The sequence below is a fragment of the Rana temporaria genome, chromosome 13 (assembly GCF_905171775.1).
Source record: "Rana temporaria chromosome 13, aRanTem1.1, whole genome shotgun sequence".
NCBI classification, from domain to species: Eukaryota; Metazoa; Chordata; class Amphibia; order Anura; family Ranidae; genus Rana; species Rana temporaria.
In genome coordinates, this window is record NC_053501.1 from 111,305,292 (window position 1) to 111,324,483 (window position 19,192).

Consider the following 19,192-nt stretch of genomic DNA (forward strand, 5'->3'; position numbering starts at 1 on the left):
CCAACTCTCTCCACTAAGCATCGGGAGCAGTGATCTCTGTCATGTTTGTTGCGAGACCATTCCCCCACAGAATCACTCCCTTGGACACACTTAACCCCTTGAGCGCCCCCTAGTGTTTAACCCCTTCCCTGTCAGTGTCATTTATACAGTAATCCGTGTATTCTTATAGCTCTGATCGCTGTATGAATGTGAATGGTACCAAAATAACATTTTCATAAAAATTAAATACATACAAAATATTTTATTGAAGAACGTCAGTATGTACACAAGTGACAGATCTCATATATACAATGTGTATTATTAACATGGACAGGTCGCCGCCTCCTGTACCATCTGCGTCTTCTCTCCTGTACGATTCCTGCTCCGCTCTCCCCCTCTGGTACAGTCCCTGCTCCCCTCTCCTCTATGATCCACCCTCCGGTACAGTCCCTGCTCCCCTCTATGATCCGCCCTCCCCCCTCCGGTACAGTCCCTGCTCCCATCTCTGATCCGGCCTCCCCCCTCCGGTACAGTCCCTGCTCCCATCTATGATCCGGCCTCCCCCCTCCGGGACAGTCCCTGCTCCCATCTATGATCCGGCCTCCCCCCTCCGGTACAGTCCCTGCTCCCATCTATGATCCGGCCTCCCCCCTCCGGGACAGTCCCTGATCCCCTCTATGATCCGCCCTCCCCCTCAGGTACAGTCCCTGTTACCATATATGATCCGGACTCCCCCCTCTGGTACAGTCTCTGCTCCCCTCTTTGATCCACCCTCCCCCTCCTGTACAGTCCCTGCTCCCCTCTATGATCTGCCCTCTCCCCTCAGGTACAGTCTTCGCCTCCCTCTTCTATGATTTGGATGATTTGTGCATATTAGATGCTGACTGCTCTGCAACAAGGTCACGTGATGTCACGGGTCACATGATGCCATTCACCTTAAAGAGGAGCTGTCATCTCAATACATGCCGGACACCTCTGGGACTGTTGCCAGGAAGTATTATGTAATCTCTAACCGAATAACTGCTAAAGCACTGAACATGAAACACATTTGTCTTTTTTTTAATACAACAACGTTTCAACCTTTTTCTATTTTCCTCCTTTGTTACATCTCAGTGCTGCTGATCTTCTGCAATGTCAGTTTGGGAAGGGTTAAATAATCCACTGCCTCATTTCTCTCAGCGTTTCCACCAGCGTGCCTGCAGTAGTGTCTCCACCCCCCAGGACCATGATGGTGTCACCCTCTGCAGATATTTAGCTTTATAACACTTCTTATCCATTGGTCACAATAAGAAATAATCCTACTGCGGAGAGATTAACAAGAAGGAAGGAAGCGGCTGATTGAATCTGTCATCAACGGTACAAAACTATCAACTTTGGATGGAGCCGACTGTGAACGTTCCCGGTAGGAACAGTCATTACATTGTAAGAGATAAAAACAGGGAGCAACAGAAAATGTGGGTGACAACAGGACCCCCCCCAATTAGTCCGCCAGGATGTCTGCAAACATCTTACGCCGTTTGTTCTCCGCCTGCTGATGCCCCTCCCAGTCTTTCCTCCGCTTCACAAAGTGTGCCAGGGCGAAGTTCCGGGCGATGTGGTGTCCGATTGGGTCATTCTGCAGCTCGCGGAGCTGCTCAACTGCAGGAGAGAAACAAATAATCTCCGTCACGTGAATGGCAACACGGGGGTTAGGTTACTGTAAGCAATCAATCCCACCCACAAGGGATTCCCCCACCTCCACCCGCAAGGCGATTACCACCTCCACCCACAAGGGATTCCCACCTCCACCTCCAACCACAAGGGATTCCCACCTGCAACCACAAGGGATTCCCACCTGCAACCACAAGGGATTCCCACCTCCAACCACAAGGGATTTCCACCTCCAACCACAAGGGATTTCCACCTCCACCTCCAACCGCAAGGGATTCCCATGTCCACCTCCAACCACAAGGGATTCCCACCTCCACCTGCAAAGGCATTCCCACCTCCACCTCCAACCACAAGGCATTCCCACCTCCACCTCCAACCACAAGGGATTCCCACCTCCAACCGCAAGGGATTACCACCTCCACCCGCAAGGGATTCCCACCTTCACCTCCAACCACAAGGGATTTCCACCTCCACCTCCAACCGCAAGGGATTCCCACCTCCAACCGCAAGGGATTCCCACCTCCAACCGCAAGGGATTCCCACCTCCAACCGCAAGGGATTCCCACCTCCAACCGCAAGGGATTCCCACCTCCAACCGCAAGGGATTCCCACCTCCAACCGCAAGGGATTCCCACCTCCACCTCCACCTGCAAGGGATTCCCATCTCCACCTCCAACCCGCAAGAGATTCCCATCTCCACCTCCAACCACAAGGGATTCCCACCTCCACCCGCAAGGGATTCCCACCTCCAACCGCAAGGGATTCCCACCTCCAACCGCAAGGGATTCCCACCTCCAACCGCAAGGGATTCCCACCTCCAACCGCAAGGGATTCCCACCTCCAACCGCAAGGGATTCCCACCTCCAACCGCAAGGGATTCCCACCTCCAACCGCAAGGGATTCCCACCTCCACCTCCACCTGCAAGGGATTCCCACCTCCACCTCCACCCGCAAGGGATTCCCACCTTCACCTCCAACCACAAGGGATTTCCACCTCCACCTCCAACGGCAAGGGATTCCCACCTCCAACCGCAAGGGATTCCCACCTCCAACCGCAAGGGATTCCCACCTCCAACCGCAAGGGATTCCCACCTCCAACCGCAAGGGATTCCCACCTCCAACCGCAAGGGATTCCCACCTCCAACCGCAAGGGATTCCCACCTCCACCTCCACCTGCAAGGGATTCCCATCTCCACCTCCAACCCGCAAGAGATTCCCATCTCCACCTCCAACCACAAGGGATTCCCACCTCCACCCGCAAGGGATTCCCACCTCCAACCGCAAGGGATTCCCACCTCCAACCGCAAGGGATTCCCACCTCCAACCGCAAGGGATTCCCACCTCCAACCGCAAGGGATTCCCACCTCCACCTCCACCTGCAAGGGATTCCCATCTCCACCTCCAACCCGCAAGAGATTCCCATCTCCACCTCCAACCGCAAGGGATTCCCACCTCCAACCGCAAGGGATTCCCACCTCCAACCGCAAGGGATTCCCACCTCCAACCGCAAGGGATTCCCACCTCCACCTCCACCTGCAAGGGATTCCCATCTCCACCTCCAACCCGCAAGAGATTCCCATCTCCACCTCCAACCACAAGGGATTCCCACCTCCAACCGCAAGGGATTCCCACCTCCAACCGCAAGGGATTCCCACCTCCAACCGCAAGGGATTCCCACCTCCAACCGCAAGGGATTCCCACCTCCAACCGCAAGGGATTCCCACCTCCAACCGCAAGGGATTCCCACCTCCAACCGCAAGGGATTCCCACCTCCAACCGCAAGGGATTCCCACCTCCAACCGCAAGGGATTCCCACCTCCAACCGCAAGGGATTCCCACCTCCACCTCCACCTGCAAGGGATTCCCACCTCCACCTCCACCCGCAAGGGATTCCCACCTTCACCTCCAACCACAAGGGATTTCCACCTCCACCTCCAACCGCAAGGGATTCCCACCTCCAACCGCAAGGGATTCCCACCTCCAACCGCAAGGGATTCCCACCTCCAACCGCAAGGGATTCCCACCTCCAACCGCAAGGGATTCCCACCTCCACCTCCACCTGCAAGGGATTCCCATCTCCACCTCCAACCCGCAAGAGATTCCCATCTCCACCTCCAACCACAAGGGATTCCCACCTCCACCCGCAAGGGATTCCCACCTCCAACCGCAAGGGATTCCCACCTCCAACCGCAAGGGATTCCCACCTCCAACCGCAAGGGATTCCCACCTCCAACCGCAAGGGATTCCCACCTCCAACCGCAAGGGATTCCCACCTCCAACCGCAAGGGATTCCCACCTCCAACCGCAAGGGATTCCCACCTCCAACCGCAAGGGATTCCCACCTCCACCTCCACCCGCAAGGAATTCCCATCTCCACCTCCAACCACAAGGGATTCCCACCTCCACCCGCAAGGGATTCCCACCTCCAACCACAAGGGATTCCCACCTCCAACCACAAGGGATTCCCACCTCCAACCACAAGGGATTCCCACCTCCACCCCACCCGCAAAGGGATTCCCACCTCCACCCGCAACGGGATTCCCCCCTCCAACCGCAAAGGGATCCCCACCTCCAACCGCAAAGGGATCCCCACCTCCAACCGCAAAGGGATCCCCACCTCCAACCGCAAAGGGATCCCCACCTCCAACCGCAAAGGGATCCCCACCTCCAACCGAAAAAGGGATCCCCATCTCCACCCGAAAAAGGGATCCCCACCTCCACCCGAAAAAGGGATCCCCACCTCCACTGTGCCTCCCAGATGCCGCTGTCCAATGAACACTAAACCAAATCCCATAAACAGCTCCAGGGCTTACCCAGCTTCTGTGCGATCTCCTCTTTAACCCCCATGGTGGAAGCGTTCCAGATGCGGTCCAGCACTCGGCTTCCATATCTGTTGCGCGCCAAATCCACAGAGTGAACCTGCCAAAAAAAAAAAAAGGAACAATTAAGTATTTACATGGCCTGGAAATGTGTAAAAGAACCAAGCTGTCTTCAACCAATCGGATCCTTCCTAGGATCCTTCCATAGAGAGCAGCAGGATCAACCAGGTTTTTTTTTAGATTACAGAAAACAAATCTCATAGTGACTGACGGAGTATGGAAAAAAAAAATACTTTGTTGCAGTTTATTGAACTCAAAGCTCACCCTCAATTTCCTTAAAACCCTCTTCCTTTGTTTCTCTGTTATCGTGTTGCTGGTGAGCAGGGCATCGAACACATGGCTGCCCGCCTGGCTGCAAGCCACCGTACGAAGGTCGTCCTCCGTCATGTTCCCCAGACTCTGCAGAGCCGGTAAAGGGTCTTCAAAGTGCAGGAGGTGCTGGAGCAGTACAGAGCCGTGATAGTTCACCGACTCCAGCTTGGCTTCCACGTTATCCTAAGGAAAAAGACACACCCAAAAATGGAAAGTCAGTTTGACCTCTTTTACCCAAAATTGTCACCCCAGAAACTTTTGCCTTTCTGAGCCCCTCCCCCGTCGTGTTCCGACCCGACTTGGTATCCTTGTCTTGTACTGCCCTGTGTGTATTTAGAGGTTTGCCTAGAGCTCAGCTTTAACCACTTACATACCGGGGTCACTTACGCACCTTCCTGCGCAAGCCAATTTTCAGCTTTCAGCGCTGTCGCAATTTCAATGACAATTGCGCGGTCGTGCTACACTGTACCCAAATGAAATTTTTATAATTTTGTTCCCACAAATAGAGCTTTCTTTTAGTGGTATTTGATCACCTCTGCGGTTTTTATTTTTTGCGCAACAACTAAAAAAAAAGACTGACATTTTTGAAAAAAATTAAGTTTTTATTTTTTTCTGTAAATAAGTAAGTTTTCTTCTTCAATTATGGGCACTGATAGGCGGCGCTGGTATGCTGCACTGATGGGCACTCATAGACAGCACTGATGGGCACTCATAGGTGGGCACTGGGCATAGATGGGCACTAAGAGGTGGCACTGATGGACACTGGGTGGCACTGATGGACACTGAGGGGTGGCACTGATGGCATTGCTGGGCATCATTTCAGTCAGTGCCCATGTTGCCAGTCAGTGCCCATGTGTGGGCACTGATTGGCATCGATTGTGTTAAGTTTTTTTTTTTGCTCTATTAAGCACCGGGGTAGTACTCCCTGGTAGTCCAGTGTTGGCATCCGAGGGGGGGCTGCACTGATAAACAATCACCGCGAACCCCCCCTGTCAGGAAAGCCGCCGATCGGCTCTCCTCTACTCGTGTCTGTCAGACTCGAGTGAGGAAGAGCCGATCAACGGCTCTTCCTGTTTACATCGTGATCAGCCGCGATTGGACACGGCTGATCACGTGGTAAAGAGCCTCCGCCGGAGGCTCTTTACCGAGATCGGAGATGCAGGGTGTCAGACTGACACCCCGCATCACAGATCGTCGCGCCCCCATGGGCACGCGACGGCATGTAATCCTGCAGGACGTCAATAGACGTCCAGTCAGGATTTCACAACCACTTCCTGGACGTCAATTGACTATTGACCGGGCTGGAAGTGGTTAAGTAGGATTGCCTATTCTCTGTCACTCACCGTGTGCTCTGATAGTGTCTCCTCCTCCTCCCCGGTCTTATAATAAATCTCATAGGTCAGCAGGGAGAGGAAGAGCGGGATGCAGGTGACGCGGCGGGAGGCTGGCTCTGCACAATGGAAGGCCTGCGGAGGGAGGGAAATGAATTAATACCGGCAGTCTAAAAGGAGAAGGAATAAGCAAGCCTTGAGAGACACACTTACCTCCATGAGATGGGTCACCAGCTCCGCCTGCCGGCAGGAAAGCTTCTTGCAGGTTTCCGCCAGGCTGGTGATGAGGCCCATGTGACCTTTGGCCAATATATCCTCCATTGCCGGAGACAGCTCATCGAACAGTGTGGAGAACTGAGGGGAGGAGACAGAGAAACAAGGATAAGATTAGACAGAGCAATGTACTACAGAAAAAAAAAAGAACAAAAATATGTAGGAAGATATAGGGCGGGGGATATGCTATTAGCGGACCTCCAGCTGTTGCAGAACTACAAATCCCATGAGGCATAGCAAGACTCTGACAGCCACAAGCATGACACCCAGAGGCAGAGGCATGATGGGACTTGTAGTTTTGCAACATCTGGAGGGCCGCTAATTGCATATCCCTGAATCTGATAGAGGAAGGGGAGGGGGAGGGGGAGCGAGAAGAGCGCAGAGAGACGGGGGGGGGGGGGGGGGGGGGGGGAAGAGAGAGAGAATATAGAGAAGAGCACAGAGGGGGGGGGGGGGGGACACAGAGAAAGGGTGAGGAGAGGGAAAGAGAAGAGCACGGAGAGACGGGGGAGAGGGAGAGGGGGGGGGGGAGAGAGAGGGGAGAGAAGAGCACAAGAGAGAAGGAGAGAGAGAGAGAGAGAGAGAGAGAGAGAGAGAGAGAGAGAGAGAGAGAGAGAGAGAGAGAGAGAGAGAGAGAGAGAAGAGAGAAGAGAGAAGAGACAGGGGAGAAGAGAGGAGAGAGAGGGGGGAAGAGAGGAGAGAGAGGGGGGAAGAGAGGAGAGAGAGGGGGGAAGAGAGGAGAGAGAGGGGGAAGAGAGGAGAGAGAGGGGGAAGAGAGGAGAGAGAGGGGGAAGAGAGGAGAGAGAGGAGAAAGGGGGAGGAGAAAAGAGAGAGGGGGCGAGGAAAAAAGAGAGAGGGGGCGAGGAGAAAAGAGAGAGGGGGGGGGGGGGAAGAGAAGAGAGATGGGAGGGGAGAGAGGGAGGAGAGAGAGGGGGGGGAGAGAGAGAAGAGGGGGGGGGGAGAAGGGGAAGAGGGAGGGGGAGGGGAGCGAGAGAGAGAGGGGGGGGAGAGGAGAGAAGAGAGAGGGGGGGAGGAGAGAAGAGAGAGGGGGGGAGGAGAGAAGAGAGAGGGGGGGAGGAGAGAAGAGAGGGGGGGGAGGAGAGAAGAGAGAGGGGGGGGAGGAGAGAAGAGAGAGGGGGGAGGAGAGAAGAGAGGGGGGGGGGAGAGAAGAGAGGGGGGGGAGGAGAGAAGAGAGAGGGGGGAGGAGAGAAGAGAGGGGGGGGAGAGAGAGGGGGGGAGAGAAGAGAGAGAGGGGGGGGGGAGGAGAGAAGAGAGGGGAGAGGAGAGGAGAGGAGAGGAGAGGAGAGGAGAGGAGAGGAGAGGAGAGGAGAGGAGAGAGAGAGAGAGAGAGAGAGAGAGAGAGAGAGAGAGAGAGAGAGAGAGAGAGAGAGAGAGAGAGAGAGAGAGAGAGAGAGAGCAGATACAGAAGAGAGAGGATAGCAAAGAGAAAAGAAAAAAAAGAGAATGGAGACAGGGGTAGGGGAAGACAGAGAGTGAGAGAGAGAGAGAGAGAGAGAAAGAAAGAAAGAAAGAAAGAAAGATGAGGCAGAAGAGGAGGGAGAGAGGTGGTGGGGGAGAAATAGAAAAAGAGAGGTAAAAGGAGGGGATTAGTGGGAGAGAAAAAAAAAGAGAGCGAAATCGGGGGGGGGGGGGGGGGGGGGGTGTGTGCAAGGGGAAAGGATGTGAAAGAGAGCGAGAAACAGAGGAGGAAGAGGTAGAAACAGGGAGGGCGGGTGAGAGAGAAGATTTGCCAAATGCAGGGTCGTAGTGCATGCAATCAAAGTTAAAGTAAGAGTGGACAGAGTAAGGGAAATATCTTTTCTGAACAGAGCATGGATTACTTTTATCACCCTGACATTTGGAGGCACTGTGGGGGGTGGGGGAGGGTGCAGGTACACTCACCAGCTTCTTGGTCTGGGCGGCCCGGATCAGCCTCTGCACGGTATAGTTGGCGATGGGGTGGGCGCACAACGCCTGCAGTTGGCCCTGGAAGTGGTTGTTGTAAAGACGGCGGAGTTGTTTCTTGTCACTGACTTCCAGGATTCTCTCCAGAAGACGGCTGCTGGTCTCATCCTTCAAGAATACCAGGAGGGAGCTGGAGAAAGTAATAAAATAAGAATTCCCGCTCGCAGGTAACAATGAAGCAAGAACTCCCCAACAGACGCGCTTCCCCTGCTCTGCTGCAGCATTACTAACTTAGGAAGACGGCAAAGTCTGACGGTGTTGATGCTGAGCGTTGGGCGCTTTCCTTTGAAAGTAAAGTGATGTTCGGCTGTATTTATGGATTTCAACACATTAGAAAAAAAAAAAAAATATTAATTAGAAATGAACCCCGCCCCCCTCACCTGCTGTCGGCAGAGACGCTTCTAGAGGAGAGGTACTTAAGGACATCATCACACAGCGCAGCGCACATAGATGGCGACTTCCTGTGCAGAACCTGCAAGGCGACCTGCATCCCCAGACTTGCGACTTTATTGGTGGCAAATACTGAGAGAAGGAAAAAAAAGGAAGATAAGAATGAACACCGGATTGAGGAAAGGAGAGAGAAAGTGGGAAGAGAAAAGTAGAATGAGTACTGGTCAAGAATAGGATTTGAGGAGAAAGGTGAGAAGGTCAAACATCAGATGGGGGGGAGGGGGGTGAAGTTGGACTGGGGTGAAGGTGGAGGACAGAAAATGAGCCCTGGAACAGGGTGGAAGAGGAGAGGAGTACTCACCTCCAATGTTTTCACAAAACAATCCACTCAGCTTCTGCAGCTGCTTCAGAAAAGTGTCCGGAACATCAAATTCAGAACTCACTGCAAAAGAAGATCAGATGTGAGGAAGCAAGCGACGGGGGAGAGAGGAGGAAGCAAGCGACGGGGGAGAGAGGAGGAAGCAAGCGACGGGGGAGAGAGGAGGAAGCAAGCGACGGGGGAGAGAGGAGGAAGCAAGCGACGGGGGAGAGAGGAGGAAGCAAGCGACGGGGGAGAGAGGAGGAAGGAAGCGACGGGGGAGAGAGGAGGAAGGAAGGAACGAGAAGAGAGGAGGAAGGAAGGAACGAGAAGAGAGGAGGAAGGAAGGAACGAGAGAGAAAAGAGAGAGAGAGAGAGAGAGAGAGAGAGAGAGAGAGGAAGGAACGAACGAGAAGAGAGAGAGAGAGGAAGGAACGAGAGAGAGAGAGAGGAAGGAACGAGAGAGAGAGAGAGAGAGGAAGGAACGAGAGAGAGAGAGAGGAAGGAACGAGAGAGAGAGGAAGGAACGAGAAGAGAGAGAGAGAGGAAGGAACGAGAAGAGAGAGAGAGAGAGGAAGGAACGAGAAGAGAGAGAGAGAGGAAGGAACGAGAAGAGAGAGAGAGAGGAAGGAACGAGAAGAGAGAGAGAGAGGAAGGAACGAGAGAGAGAGGAAGGAACGAGAGAGAGAGAGGAAGGAACGAGAGAGAGAGAGAGGAAGGAACGAGAGAGAGAGAGAGGAAGGAACGAGAGAGAGAGAGAGAGGAAGGAACGAGAGAGAGAGAGAGGAAGGAACGAGAGAGAGAGAGAGGAAGGAACGAGAGAGAGAGAGGAAGGAACGAGAGAGAGAGAGAGAGAGAGGAAGGAACGAGAGAGAGAGAGAGAGAGGAAGGAACGAGAGAGAGAGAGAGAGAGGAAGGAACGAGAGAGAGAGAGAGGAAGGAACGAGAGAGAGAGGAAGGAACGAGAAGAGAGAGAGGAAGGAACGAGAAGAGAGAGAGGAAGGAACGAGAAGAGAGAGAGAGGAAGGAACGAGAGAGAGAGGAAGGAACGAGAGAGAGAGGAAGGAACGAGAAGAGAGAGAGAGAGGAAGGAACGAGAGAGAGAGGAAGGAACGAGAGAGAGAGGAAGGAACGAGAGAGAGAGGAAGGAACGAGAAGAGAGAGAGAGAGGAAGGAACGAGAGAGAGAGAGAGGAAGGAACGAGAAGAGAGAGGAAGGAACGAGAAGAGAGAGAGAGGAAGGAACGAGAAGAGAGAGAGAGGAAGGAACGAGAGAGAGAGGAAGGAACGAGAAGAGAGAGAGAGAGGAAGGAACGAGAAGAGAGAGAGAGAGAGAGGAAGGAACGAGAAGAGAGAGGAAGGAACGAGAAGAGAGAGAGAGGAAGGAATGAGAAGAGAGAGAGAGGAAGGAACGAGGGAGAAAGGAATGCGAGAGAGAGGAACAAACGAGAAGAGAGAGGAAGGGGGGGAGAGAGAGAGAGAAAGAAATGAGAGAGGAAGAATATAGATATGCTTTAAGCAGGATCCCCATCCCAGAAGCAGTGACTGTGGTCCCCAGCACAGTGTATACGGTACCGGTCAGTCCCGATGCTCCCTTCTTATTGGTCTCCAGGTTCAGGACGGTCCCGCTAAGCACCTGGAACAAAGTCCGTACGATGAAACTGCCATGTGTGTCCTGATTGTACAGCAGAAACTTCTCTTTCACTTCGGAGCACAGAATCAATATCAGGTCCTCCAGATCGGGGCAAGGATCTCCCTCCTCCTCCTCTTCCTCCTCCTCCTCCGTCTTCTCCTGGCTCTGAAAACGAGGATACTGAAGCAGTGCCGTCTGCATGACATGCGCCCCGCTGCGGTGCCAGCACACCTCCTGCCAATGCCCGCTGAGGACCTTCAGGAGATGGCAGAGCTGGGAGGAAGTGGCCACCGCGAGCAGCTTCTGCAGGACGAGACTGCCGGACATGTCCGTGGCCAGAGCCAACTCGTTACCCGCCACCTCGTTAAAGACGTTCCGGACAAACAGACCTGCGGGGAATCAGAGGCAGCATTAGACCCGTCTACCGCTGTCATTCAAATTGTATGAAGCAATAATCTTCCCCTACCCCATAGATAGTGAACCTTGGCACCCCAGATGTTTCGGAACTACATTTCCCATGATGCTCATGCACTCTGCAGTGTAGTGGAGCATCATGGGAAATGTAGTCCCAAAACATCTGGGGTGCCGAGTGTCACCATCACTGCCCTACCCTGTCTTCATATTAAAGTGGACCTGTCATGACCATTACAAGTCTGCATGAACTAATTCCTGACATGTCACAATATCATTTCCCAGATTCACTTTAAAGACCCCTTAATTGTTGTATCTGTTTATATATATATATATGTATATTACTTTGCCTTTGTTTAAGGCAGGTCATGTGATACACAAGGTCCTTTTTGGATCCTCTCCAGGGTGGGAGTGGATGGTCCTTGATGACGCAGACATGGTGATGTCAGCGCCACTCTCTGTATTAGAGGTAGACAGATATGGGTTTTTCTCTGGCCGATGCCGATATTTAGAAATTGTGGCGGCCGATATATGATGCCCACTTCACTCCTGCCTGCTTACTCCTGTCACTCTAGCACACACATGTCCTCAGTACAAATGGCACTGGTTGTCACTGGTTTGGAACTGACAGATGGCACTATTGGCACTGGCAGGTGGCACTGATTGGCACGAGCAGGTGACACTGGTTTGGAACCGACAGATGGCACTGGTTTGGAACTGACAGATGGCACTGGCAGGTGGCACTGGTTTGAAACTGACAGATGGCACTGGCAGGTGGCACTGGTTTGAAACTGACAGATGGCACTGGCAGGTGGCACTGGTTTGAAACTGACAGATGGCACTGGTTTGTAACCGATAGATGGCACTAGTTTGGGACAGATGGCACTGGCACTGACAATTGAAACAGGTTGGCACTGGCAGGTGGCACTGGTTTGGAACTAGGGGTGCAACGGATCAAAAAACTCACGGATCGGATCGATCCTCGGATCAGGAGTATCGGATCATTTTCGGATCAGCAAAAAAAAAAAAAAAAGGGTCCGTTTTTTCATTGGTCCAAAAAAAAAAAAAAAAAAATTATATATATATATATATATATATATAATATATTTTTTTTTTGGACCAATTAAAAAAAGGAACCTTTTTTTTTTTTGCTGATCCGAAAAAAGAGCACAATAGCAATTCACAGGGGTGGATTAAAGAGGAAGCAGGTGAGGCTGTTTGGGACTTAAAGTACAATCTTGATGTTTTTACAGCAAAATATATATATATATATATATATTTTTTTTTTTTGCTGTAAAAACATCAAGATTGTACTTTAAGTCCCAAACAGCCTCACCTGCTTCCTCTTTAATCCACCCCTGTGAATTGCTATTGTGCTCTTTTTTCCCCCTTTCCCCCCCCTCCTCTCACACCAGTGCTTCACTGCTAACATTCCCATTCAGCTTGCTAGAGCCCAGTGCACAGCGTGACACGCCTCCCCGGGGAGGCGGGGAGGCGTGTCACGCTGGGCTCTGGCAAGCAGACTGGCCGCCGCTCCGGAGCTAGGCCGAAGCCGGGGACTTTCCTAGGCCTAGGCTCCGGAGCGCTCCGCGGATCGCGGGGTGTGCCGATCCGAACGGGGTGGCCCGTTCGGATCACGGATCGGTGACGATCCGTTACACCCCTATTTGGAACTGACAGATGGCACTGGTTTGGAACTGACAGATGGCACTGGCAGGTGGCACTGGTTTGAAACTGACAGATGGCACTGGCAGGTAGCACTGGTTTGAAACTGACAGATGGCACTGGTTTGTAACCGATAGATGGCACTAGTTTGGGACAGATGGCACTGGCACAGACAATTGAAACAGGTTGGCACTGGCAGGTGGCACTGATTGGCGTTGGCACTGGCAGGTTTCACACTAAGCCGTGTAACTGTAACTGTGTGAAACTAACAGAGAGGAGAGAGAGAGGAGCTGTCAGCTCAATGTCGGGGGTGGGCAGGACCCAGCAGCTAAATTACACCAGCCAATGATTGGGCGGCTTTAGAAAGGGGGCGGGGCCACATACACGTAGCAGCCTGCCCAGATACCATCCCATTAGCTGGTGTAATATAGCTGCTGGGTTCCGCCCACCCCAGCCGAGTCCCGCCCACCCCCGACATCGAGCAGACGGCTCCTCTCTCTCTCCTCTCTGTTACTTGTCAGTTTCACACATTCAGCGTGGCGTTTGATGCTGGAGAAGGGAGGACGAACGGCGGTCAGTGTAAAATATGTGCCTAATTTTGATAATAATCCGCCGATACCGATTTATCAAAAATGGGCAAATATTGCCCGATATATCGGTCTACCTCTACTCTGTATCAATACACTGAAAGTTCAGGGCCCCATGGTGACGCTTCTTCAGGGCCGGGGGGGGGAAGTGGTCATTCCTGGACCCAGAGGGGCGTGTCTGTGACCCCCCTGCACTCATAGTATGTCCTCAGTCTTCTGACTTCACTAAGTGGGCTCATTTAACCTGGAAGACTGAGGACATCTTGTGGTAGAGAAGACATACTGCAGCCGGCTTTAAAAATACAGCCCTTAAAGCGGGGGTTCACCCTTAGAGGGCACTTTTTCCCCTTAGATGGATGCTCATTTTCTCTAGGGGAATTGGCTATTTGTTTTAAAATATGTGCAGTACTTACCCGTTTACGAGACGCATCCTCTCCGTCGCTTCCGGGTATGGGCTTCGGGAATGGGCGTTCCTTCTTGATTGACAGTCTTCCGAGAGGCTTCCGACGGTCGCATCCATCGCGTCACGATTTTCCGAAAGAAGCCGAACGTCGGTGCGCAGTATAGAGCCGCACCGACGTTCGGCTTCTTTCGGCTACGAGTGACGCGATGGATGCGACCGTCGGAAGCCTCTCGGAAGAATGTCAATCAAGAAGGAACGCCCGCTCCCGAAGACCCATACCCGGAAGCGACGGAAGAAGATGCATCTCGAAAACGGGTAAGTACGGCTCATATTTTAATACAAATAGCCGATTCCCCTAGACCGAACGAGCAGGAATCTAGGGGAAGAAAACAATTTTTTTATACATGGGTGAACTCCCGCTTTAAGTTGGGCTTTAAGCCATACTCCTGCCTGCAACAGCCCGTCTAATTCAGCTGCCATCTTGTTGTGGCCTTCTAGGCTGTGAGCCAATCACAAAAGCCTTGGTAATGGCTCATGGATATTTTCTAGAACAGGGATTCTGGGAGGACCCGTCTACAGACTAAACACCACTGTCATCATTTAGTGAAAGAGAAAAGCAGATCTCCTTACCCCTGTCTTCATCAGAGCCGAAGCCTTGCTGAAGAGTCTCCCCCACTCTGCGGAAATATCCCACCGACTTCGGGTCCAGGCGCGGGAGGGGATTTTCAGGCGGGCTTTTCTTGCTCTTCTCTGCGGACGGGACGGCGGGTTGTGACGGACGCCCTTTATCTGCTTTCTTGTGTTTCTTTGGCGGCCCCTCCCCCTCTCCAGCGGACCCCAAATTCTTCCCCTCGGCCCCGTGGTGTCTTCTCTTCTCATTCCCTTTCTTCTTCTTTTTCTCCTCTGTCCCCATTGTGATCCGTCTTCTGTGAATCCAGGGAGCGCGGCCCCGTTATCGTTCCAAACCCGACCTAAAACAAACACAAGGAGGGCCACATTTATAAGAAGGTCCCGAGGGGCCACAGCCAACAGAGGGACACAGAGAGAGCAAAACATTCGCAATGCGTGTTGAGTTCCCGGGTCTGTACACCCGCTGTGCCCACTATGAGGGGTTCCCACCATCCTTGTGCTGAGTTCCTGGGTCTGTGCACCTGCTGTGCCCATTATGAGGGGTTCCCACCATCCCTGTGCCGAGTTCCCGGGTCTGTACCCCTGCTGTGCCCACTATGAGGGGTTCCCACCATCCCTGTGCTGAGTTCCTGGGTCTGTACACCTGCTGTGCCCATTATGAGGGGTTCCCACCATCCCTGTGCCGAGTTCCCGGGTCTGTACCCCTGCTGTGCCCATTATGAGGGGTTCCCACCATCCCTGTGCCGAGTTCCCGGGTCTGTACACCCGCTGTACCCATTATGAGGGGTTCCCACCATCCCTGTGCTGAGTTCCCAGGTCTGTACACCCGCTGTGCCCATTATGAGGGGTTCCCACCATTCCTGTGCTGAGTTCCTAGGTCTGTACACCTGCTGTGCCCATTATGAGGGGTTCCCACCATCCCTATGCTGAGTTCCCGGGTCTGTACACCCGCTGTGCCCATTATGAGGGGTTCCCACCATCCCTGTGCTGAGTTCCCAGGTCTGTACACCCGCTGTGCCCATTATGAGGGGTTCCCACCACCCCTGTGCTGAGTTCCCCGTCCCACTGGGAGACCCAACCCGCGATCCACTACTTCCGGCGGCTAGAGACAGACTGCCACGGAGCGTCGGCTTCGTTCAAGTCTGTATGTAAACACGGAAGTTTAGTCGGCTGCCAATGGCGCCAGTTTATAAAAAAAAAGTCTGTATTCAGAATCGCCATTTTCGGCGATCAGAATACTTTGAAGTGTAAAGGAAGGATCGGGGTCTTTTATTCCCCCCCCCCCCGATCCCTCCATAAAGAGGACCTGTCACCACCTATTACTGTCACACTGGATGTTTACATTTCTTGTGACGGCAATAAAAGTGATCAAACTATATAAATATATATATTTTTTTTTAAAACACAATGTAAAAAAAAAAAAGAAGAAGAATAAAATTAATTGAAATTTTTTTTTTTTAAAGCGCCCCCCTGTCCCCGCGAGCTCGAGCAGCAAACAAAACGCATACGAAAGTCACGCCCGCATATGTAAACGGCGTTCAAATCACACGTGAGGTTTCACCTCTGTAACTCTAACCTGGTAACCGTAAAAAAAAATTTTTTAAAGCGTCGCCTATGGAAATTTTTTTGGTACTGTTATTTGTCGCGATTCCAACGAGTGTGTGCAAAAAGATGCTCACCCGTCCCACAATCCAGAGAAACGTGGCCACCCGAACAATCCATTCTCTCCCCCCGCCTGTCCACGGCGTGCTGGCAATACTACTGTGGGCATCTGGCTGTGACAGGTTCACAGCCGGGGGGGGGGGGGGGCACATGTCTCACTGCATAGTCGGGCAATCTTCTGGGACCTGTGATGTGTCCCAGAAGATTGCAGGGAGGAAGGGCCGCCTAGGCGGCCTGAGTGGAAGTGGGAGCTCGTCAGTAATCGTGATGCATCGCGGAATCGAATCGTGAGACCAGTGAAGATGCGCACCTCTAGTATATATATATATTTATAGGGTATTGTATAGCTATAGTACTAAAGATCTCTCTATATATGTGTAACATGGTACAGTATTATAGATCTCTATATAAACATTGTACAGTATTATAGATCTCTATATAAACATTGTACAGTATTATAGATCTCTATATATAAACATTGTACAGTATTATAGATCTCTATATAACCATTGAACAGTATTATAGATCTCTATATAAACATTGTACAGCATTATAGATCTCTATATAAACATTGTACAGTATTATAGATCTCTATATAAACATTGTACAGTATTATAGATCTCTATATAAACATTGTACAGTATTATAGATCTCTATATAAACATTGTACAGTATTATAGATCTCTATATAAACATTGTACAGTATTATAGATCTCTATATAAACATTGTACAGTATTATAGATCTCTATATAAACATTGTACAGTATTATAGCTCTCTATATAAACATTGAACAGTATTATAGATCTCTATATAAACATTGTACAGTATTATAGATCTCTATATAAACATTGTACAGTATTATAGATCTCTATATAAACATTGTACAGTATTATAGATCTCTATATAAACATTGTACAGTATTATAGATCTCTATATAAACATTGTACAGTATTATAGATCTCCATATAAACATTGTACAGTATTATAGATCTCTATATATAAACATTGTACAGTATTATAGATCTCTATATAACCATTGAACAGTATTATAGATCTCTATATAAACATTGTACAGCATTATAGATCTCTATATAAACATTGTACAGTATTATAGATCTCTATATAAACATTGTACAGTATTATAGATCTCCATATAAACATTGTACAGTATTATAGATCTCTATATAGTATTGTACAGTATTATAGATCTCTATATAAACATTGTACAGTATTATAGATCTCTATATAAACATTGTACAGTATTATAGATCTCTATATAAACATTGTACAGTATTATAGATCTCTATATAAACATTGTACAGTATTATAGATCTCTATATAAACATTGTACAGTATTATAGATCTCCATATAAACATTGTACAGTATTATAGATCTCTATATAGTATTGTACATCTGATATATTGCCCCCCCCCCCCTTCTATAGGACTATGGGGGGTATCTCCGGCTCCCAGCCTCCTCTATGTGACATCTGTAAACTATGGGGGGCTCGGGGAAGGAGTGTGATGGGAATGGGGGGTGAGCGGAGCTCGGATCCACCTCCTGCACCCCTCTTACCTCTTCAGCAATTACTATCCAGGAACTGGGCACATGGGCTGGAGTCGCGGGGTGATGACGTCACCGCCCCCGGGCCCCGCCCCCTGCTCTGTGTGCTGGTGATACAATGGAACACATAGAGATATACATAGTATAGGAGATCCTGACCACACACAGGGATAGTCTTCCGTCTCATTGGTGTTTTTATTGATAATAATAATCTGATCACTTTCTATCAGATTCTTATCGTTTCCAATGACTTTTCTCTCCATCACAATCTTTCTTTCTAATCAAAGAGTTGATAGAAGTTGGAGTCATTTACTGTCTGTATGTCACTAAGTGCGCTCTGTGTGCTCTGTGCATCACCAACTATTTCCTTCTTTTTACAATAAAATAGTTTTCACTTTTGTTTTCTCCTCCTTTGTTACACAGTAGACTATGTGTGTAAGGTGTGTGCGTGTGTGATGTGTGTGTAAGGTGTGTGTAATGTCTGTGTGATGGGTGTGTGTGTGTGTAATGTGTGTGTAAGGGGTGTGTATAAGATGTGTGTAATGTGTGCTGAAATGGCAGCTTGTAGTCTCCATCAGAAGCCCCAGGGTCGGGGTGACAACAATGGAGCACAATTGATAAACAGGGACAGAACGTTGTCACCCTATAACAGGAAGTGCTTAGACGTGGCGGCTGCATTCGTTTTCTCTTTTCTTCACCTGGTGATCCGGCCAATAGTCTGTTATCTTTTGACTTCCTTTAACCCCTTCCCGCCGCCCCTAAATGGCAGGAGGTGAGAATTTGGGTCATGTGATTGCTGTGATTGGCTGTCACATGATCGGAACGCTCCCAAGTATGCGCCGGGGGCTTTCCCGCCCCTGCCAGAATCTGTAGGCAGGACGCGCTCTCAGCACAGGACCGCATATATGTGTACTAAGAGGTTATCAGACCAAGCTGTCCAGCAAAAGTGGCAGTTGGGGCTTGTGTATACTTGTGGTTGAGGGGCAATAAAGTCAAATTTTTTCTGCCTCCCAACCGCTTATAAAGCAGCGCTGAGGGGAGGACACGTGCCGGACCTGCGCTGCTTGGCGTCAGGAATTGTACCCGCCGTTGTGTAAAACCTTCCGGGGCTGAAGTAGGGCCGCCGCCCCCTCCAATGAACACCAGGAGGAGGGATTAGTGAGGATCACAGACTTTGGACACGCAGATGTTGCATGGTTTCAGGTTTGGACGCCAGGCGAGTAGCATTTTCAGGCGATGCTCAGAAATGAAATCTCCCAATTGCTCTACTGAGGAAAATGTAAAATGTGTATTTTGTAAAGTTACTCCCATCCCCCATCAAACTTCAGTCCGGGGCCTGTGATTGGCCGGTGATTGGCTCCATTAAGGACTACATGAGGGCTGTCAACCTTCTAAGTGCCGGGCGGGGGATGCACAGTAGCGGCAGTTGATGGGCACAGTAGCGGCAGTTGATGGGCACACTGGCAGAAGTTGATGGGCACAGTAGCGGCAGTTGATGG

General features: G+C 50.8%; 1 protein-coding gene across 1 annotated transcript; it reads right to left on the reverse strand.

Moving 5' to 3' along the window:
- Positions 1-1,049: 1,049 nt before the first annotated feature.
- NOP9 (NOP9 nucleolar protein) lies at positions 1,050-17,787 on the reverse strand. Its single transcript, XM_040332650.1, has 11 exons — positions 17,706-17,787; positions 14,466-14,806; positions 10,712-11,158; positions 9,141-9,221; positions 8,770-8,911; positions 8,327-8,519; positions 6,365-6,505; positions 6,164-6,286; positions 4,773-5,003; positions 4,443-4,548; positions 1,050-1,617 (listed from the first exon to the last, which is right to left on the reverse strand). The coding sequence occupies exons 2-11, from the start codon at positions 14,746-14,748 to the stop codon at positions 1,460-1,462; spliced, it is 1,905 nt and encodes a 634-aa protein (XP_040188584.1). The 5' UTR covers positions 14,749-14,806; positions 17,706-17,787; the 3' UTR covers positions 1,050-1,459.
- Between the last annotated feature and the right edge of the window lie 1,405 nt (positions 17,788-19,192).

Bases quoted from the DNA above. Each gene is read 5' to 3' on its own strand.
- NOP9 (XM_040332650.1), bottom strand. From the start codon at position 14,748: ATGGGGACAGAGGAGAAAAAGAAGAAGAAAGGGAATGAGAAGAGAAGA. The intron at 11,159-14,465 runs GTAAGGAGATCT...GATTCCCCGCAG, and splicing joins CGGCTCTGATGAAGACAGGG to GTCTGTTTGTCCGGAACGTC. The intron at 4,549-4,772 runs GTGAGCTTTGAG...TTTTTTTGGCAG, and splicing joins GGGTTTTAAGGAAATTGAGG to GTTCACTCTGTGGATTTGGC.